The sequence below is a fragment of the Ipomoea triloba genome, chromosome 9 (genome assembly GCF_003576645.1).
Source record: "Ipomoea triloba cultivar NCNSP0323 chromosome 9, ASM357664v1".
In the NCBI taxonomy this organism is placed as follows: domain Eukaryota; kingdom Viridiplantae; phylum Streptophyta; class Magnoliopsida; order Solanales; family Convolvulaceae; genus Ipomoea; species Ipomoea triloba.
The window spans coordinates 8,262,839-8,268,149 of NC_044924.1; the positions used below are offsets into that span (position 1 = coordinate 8,262,839).

At 35.3% G+C, this 5,311-nt stretch overlaps 2 protein-coding genes across 3 annotated transcripts in view; one reads left to right on the top strand and one right to left on the bottom strand.

Annotated features, from left to right (window-relative positions):
• The window catches only part of LOC116030703 (cytoplasmic tRNA 2-thiolation protein 2), a 4,551-nt gene extending 2,107 nt beyond the window's left edge, over positions 1 to 2,444 (bottom strand). Inside the window, exons 1-3 of the mRNA XM_031273019.1 lie at positions 2,071 to 2,444; positions 1,071 to 1,419; positions 899 to 985 (exon numbers count right to left, since the gene is read on the bottom strand). Coding sequence (XP_031128879.1) covers positions 899 to 985; positions 1,071 to 1,419; positions 2,071 to 2,423 — 789 coding nt within the window. The 5' untranslated portion in view covers positions 2,424 to 2,444. The remainder of the gene's footprint in view (positions 1 to 898; positions 986 to 1,070; positions 1,420 to 2,070) is intronic.
• A 1,339-nt stretch (positions 2,445 to 3,783) lies between these two features.
• LOC116029455 (exosome complex component RRP43-like) overlaps positions 3,784 to 5,311 on the top strand; it is a 5,065-nt gene continuing 3,537 nt past the window's right edge. The window contains exons 1-5 of one of the 2 annotated variants that reach the window (XM_031271469.1): positions 3,784 to 3,908; positions 4,257 to 4,455; positions 4,551 to 4,600; positions 4,710 to 4,779; positions 4,859 to 4,964. In XM_031271469.1, the coding sequence (XP_031127329.1) occupies positions 4,296 to 4,455; positions 4,551 to 4,600; positions 4,710 to 4,779; positions 4,859 to 4,964 (386 nt within the window). In that variant the 5' untranslated portion in view covers positions 3,784 to 3,908; positions 4,257 to 4,295. Of the gene's footprint in view, positions 3,909 to 4,166; positions 4,456 to 4,550; positions 4,601 to 4,709; positions 4,780 to 4,858; positions 4,965 to 5,311 lie in introns of both variants that reach the window. The other variant, XM_031271470.1, reaches the window with a different exon arrangement.

The following is a 5,311-nucleotide window of genomic DNA, read 5'->3' on the forward strand; positions in this document are numbered from 1 at the left end:
TTTTGTAGTCTTAATGAGTTAATGCATAAAAATAAAATTTTTTTTTTTTTTTTTTTTTTTTTTTTTGCATACTAGGCAACTTCCTTTGAAATTACAACACCATAGCAAAGACTTGTCTGTAGTTATTAGACATTGCAAAATATCTTGACTACACCAATATTAATCTATGTTGTTTTGACAACTTTTTCATCGTTATGTCATGGATGTATGAAGTTGAGACTAGATATTTTGTCAAAAACTTCAGACTAGAAGAGAATATATGCCCAGCTAATATATATGCAGTTCTTCAGCAATGAGTTAGAAAACAATAGCTCACAAAATCAAATAATAATTTCTTTTTCTGTCATATCAGTAAAATGAACAATTAAGGAGGCTAATTGATCACATTGACTCCTCTTTGCAAATCACAACAGTTTAGTTCTTAGGTTTTCAGCACTTCATTACATCAAGCCATCAAGAATTTAAAAAAAAAAATTCCCCTCTGCTAAAGATTTTCAAATGGTCCAATTTCTACATGGAACTTTTGCATTCTATATTTATAATTCAAAATACACAGGACTAATTTTCCAGAAAAATCATATTTCACTCTCTAAACTCTAGGGGGAAGATAGAAAAAATCATCTTTCATGCATTGCCTTGTCATCAGGCTGTCAGTTATCATTTACAAAGATCACTTTTGTAGTTCAGCTTCCCTTGTCCATGGTAACTCTGAACTCTGTTTAAATGAATTTCACACAACCATGCATATATTGCAGTTGCTCATTTTGAATAACAAAGCACATTAAAACTAGGGAGATAATGTTGCTAGAAGAACAGAGTTCTATTAGATACTGCATCTCAATTTACTAGGTTTCCGTTTCCATTAGCAGAATTAAACGGTAAGGACTGGGAAACAAACCTTGACAGTTGCTTCAAGTACATGACAAGCAATCCTTGATGTACACGTGGCTAAGACAATTTTGGTGTATCCATTTTCAAGAGCCGTCTGAACATAAAAATCAGCACTATTTAGATGAGATCTCTCTGCAATCCAATGTTCAAAATATGTAGAACTATTTTTATGGCCAAACCTTTTGCAAGGCTAACATACGAAAATGCTCCAGAAGATCTTCTTTTCCTGTTGTATCACTAACAGCGTCAATTAACTTTTTCAGCTGCTCTCTTCCATTAGCAGGTTCTAATGAGTAGACAGACTCAGTAGGGACAACATGGAATTGTTTCAGTGGTGGAGCCAAATTTGAAACAATCAGTTTCATCTCTTCAATTGCTTTATCAAATTCATGACCAGGAACTGGGGAAATTGATCGTTCATCAACAAATGCAACCCCAACACCAAAAACAGGTAATGCTCGGTCCCTGCTGGCTTCAAAATTCTTCTGAGCTTTGTCTTGCATCTCACTCACAAAATGAAGAGCCACCCTGGAAAGAAAATCCCATTATATCCTGTGATAAAGATCTGTAATTCTAGTACTCTGTACAGTTCATAAATTGATTGCACACTTGTGATTGAGATTATCCACATGCAATTGAAAGACTTTTGATAGTCAATCGAAGCTATACGGAAAGTCACAGTCTCTTCCAATATTCATATATCAAAGGTACACTGGGATAACATTTTAAAGGTCACAACCTTTCTTTTTTTTTTTTTTTGAAAACAAAAGGTCACAACCTTGAGCTTCTTGAAAAATAGGTCTTTTTCCTCTTATCTACCCCCTAAAAGCATTTTTTATAGACAAACCCAAAAATAAGTTGGATCAGAGAACCACTAAATCATCTTCAGCCACACACACCAAAAAAAAGGTATTTCTTCTTGAATCTAACTTAAAAAGGTATTATTGTTTCAGTACAAGAGTATCACATAACTTCACAAAACATTTAAGCATTATATCTTCCTTACCAAGAGACTACACTACTTTATATCTTACAGTCTTACATATCATATTACATTTACCGCCAAAGGGGACTTAAACCCTTCTTAGACCCAACAATATAGCATTGAAAACATATGATCAAGCATACACACACATATATTACACGCATACAAAGAGCTATGCATGGATAGAGAGAGACCTAGAGGAGGGGCCGCCGGAGAAGGCTACAAGGACGTTATCCGAAGGCGAAATCATAGCATTGGAGCTAACTGAAAACCTGAACTTCCCATACAGATTACTTCTGAAACAATCAGCACAGAACCTTTCACCATCTCCTCTTAGACCGCCGCCGCCGGCGCCGCTGGCAGTGATGGTTTCATTAAGTTTACATTTTACGCAGATGCGGTTGCCAAAGGACTCGGAGCTGTTCGCACCCGGCGTATCTCCGTTATTCCCGGTCACCGGCCGCCGCTTCTGCTGCTCCTTTTCCCCGACTTCGCCGGAGGCGTCTCTGTAGCAACCGGACTCGCAGGTTGCTGCGTTGCACGCCATTTTGTTTCACTGAGATCGCGAGTCGCGAGTGCAGGGACAGGGTAGTTATTCTGATTTGGACCTCAAGTTTCAGGCCGTTTATATTTTTCTGATTCGATTAGCCCAATATTTTTCAGGCCCATAGATTCTGTCCAAATTTAAAAGTTATTATTATACCATATACCATAGTCTATGACAAATTTTTAGGACTACTGGGAGTCTGGGATATCCAATCACATTTGCTCCCCTAACTTTCGTCTTTTCGTGTCAATGTCAACTCAGCAGAGTGTTTTCGCTGTTGGTGTTCTTTCTGATCTCTATCATACTTCAGCTTAGTAGTTTCCATCGCATGTTCAGGCTAATGGTCTAGCGAGCCTTCCTATAAACGCCTAGAGTGTAGCCTGCCTGCTGAAGACCGTAACCTAAGTAACTCAATGCTCCATACTAAGGGAATGAAAGCAGAATTCGTTCGGATCCTTTCACATGTTCAATCTTTTTTTAGTGATTTCTCTAGAGATCTTTATCATTAATGCTACCTTCATTTTTTTTTTTTATTTACTGTTGACTATGTATTAAAACACATTCACATAAATAATGTGTTTTATTTATACACATAATGAATCATATGCATACAAATAATAAATATTGATTTACTTAATATTAAATTTCTAAGTAAAGATGGTGGGTATGCTTAATAAATCTAGTTATGTTCTACAAATAATGAACTTCATATAAAAAAAAAAAAAGAAAAAAAGAATCATATACAACATAAAATGTGCATAAAATATACATACCTAAATAATTAACCTTCAATTAATTTGTACATGCTTAAATAATGAACCTCATTCACACAAATAATAAACTTCGTGCATATAAATAATTAACCTTCAAATTATTTTCATCCTATTTTATAAACATTCAAATAATGAATATTACGTATAAAATTAATATACTATATGCATAAAAATAATGTTTCATATCCATAGAAAATAATGTACCATATACATGGACCTAGGTATACTACCATAAAATAACTTTCAGGACATTAAAAACAAAATTTCATATACTAATGAATATTTATTCGTGGTCCACATTCTAATGTAGACCATAGTTCATGATATAATTTGCCATTAAAATTAATAAATAAAAGTAAAAATTGCTCTTTTGGTCTTTTAGTTATACTCGTGATGCAAATTTAGTCCTGAGTTATATGCGTGATCATTTTTTCACCTAAGTTACGTACGAAATGACATTTTAGTCCATCAAAATTATTTCTATCATCAATTTGTCACTTATTAAAGACTAAAATCATAAAAATCGAAAAATCACCGCTCCATGCATTAAAAAACAACTTTTCGAAAATAAAATATTAAATATGTGACTTTTCCGCGCCCCGGTGTCACTCTCTCTCGGCGAGAATTGAACCATAGCTCCACCGGCCGCCACTGCGCTCCGCGCCCGTTCCTTCGCATCAGTCAGAAGACAGATTGGTAATCCGCTAAACAGGTTCGTTTCTTAGGTGAAAAAAGATTCTTAGCCGTTTCTGTCTGCTTTAACGAATATTCTTTTGAAGTATTTTCTGTTGTAATTGGTACATTGATGTCATGTGTTTGATGTCTGTGTATTGGTTCATGTCTTCGTAATTATATACATTGTACTGTAATGAGTTTACCGTTATTGCAATAAGTATTTTCTCTTTCTCTTATGGAAAATAAACATAACGAATCTTGTAGCGTTAAAACTTGTTCCAAATGTGGAATGCAGTGTGCTTGAAAAGGAGTATTTCCGTTCTTCTTATTGAAGTGGGATTGATTGTCTGCTTTCTCCCGATTCTCTTATTTGCTTGTGTTTAAGGGTTAGGGGCTTCTCACCTGGCAACCAAGGTTCAAAACAATGGCGGTTGCAAATGGCTCTGGTGATTTTTCGTCAAAAATGGAGCTGGATGCATTTAGACACCTTTTTCCTATGCAATTTCATGATAGCCATCATGCCAAATCAATACGACCCGATGCCCGCGAAATCAGAGAAGCTAGATACACAACAGTTGTACTTGGTTGGTTAATTTCTATTTTGATTGGGGATCAAATGTAAACCATTGGCTTTTCTTTTAGATTTCTATCCAAACTCCAACTCTCGTTTTTTCTGTAGGCAGTGTTGCATCGGCAGATGGATCAGCACTTGTGAAGATTGGATCCACTGTAAGTGCAAATCTCACTTCTTTTTTTGGGTTAAATTCTTCATAATTTTCTTTCAGCAACAGTGTCTCTTCATACTCATTTTTCCTTTTTGTTCTGTTATTATACACAGACAATGTTGGCTGCAATTAAAATGGAAATCATGACACCTACAGCTGAATCACCAGATGAGGGATCCATAGGTTGACCATATTTGGGCTCTTATTGTCATTAAACACTTATGGTATATGTCTTCTAAGTGTTTTGACATTTGAATTGCAGCTGTTGAATTCCATATGCCTCCAATTTGTTCTCCAGTGGTTCGACCAGGCAGGCCAGCAGACACTGCTCCTGTAATTTCAAAACAACTGTTAGAAACCATCACTAGGCATGTGATTTACAACATTAATCCATCAATTTGCTCATAACTTTTGATTGCCTTATAGTCTTCATATGGTTATGTGTTTGGGTTAAATATTTTTTTTTTTGAAACCGGGTTAAATATTTTATTCTGTATTGAAGTTGAAATGCTGAATAGATACCTTAGGCACTCTCATAGATAGTCAAATCTTTTTTGATGGAAAAGTTATTGGTAAATGAAACTTATTTTATCAGTTGATATAACACTTTAAAAAGGTTATAATTTTTGGTTTCTATTAGCCTTCTTCTTCATGTTTTAGTTTCTAATTAACGTAACCTTCTCCTTGTCCCCCCCCCCCCCCCCCCCCCTTTTTT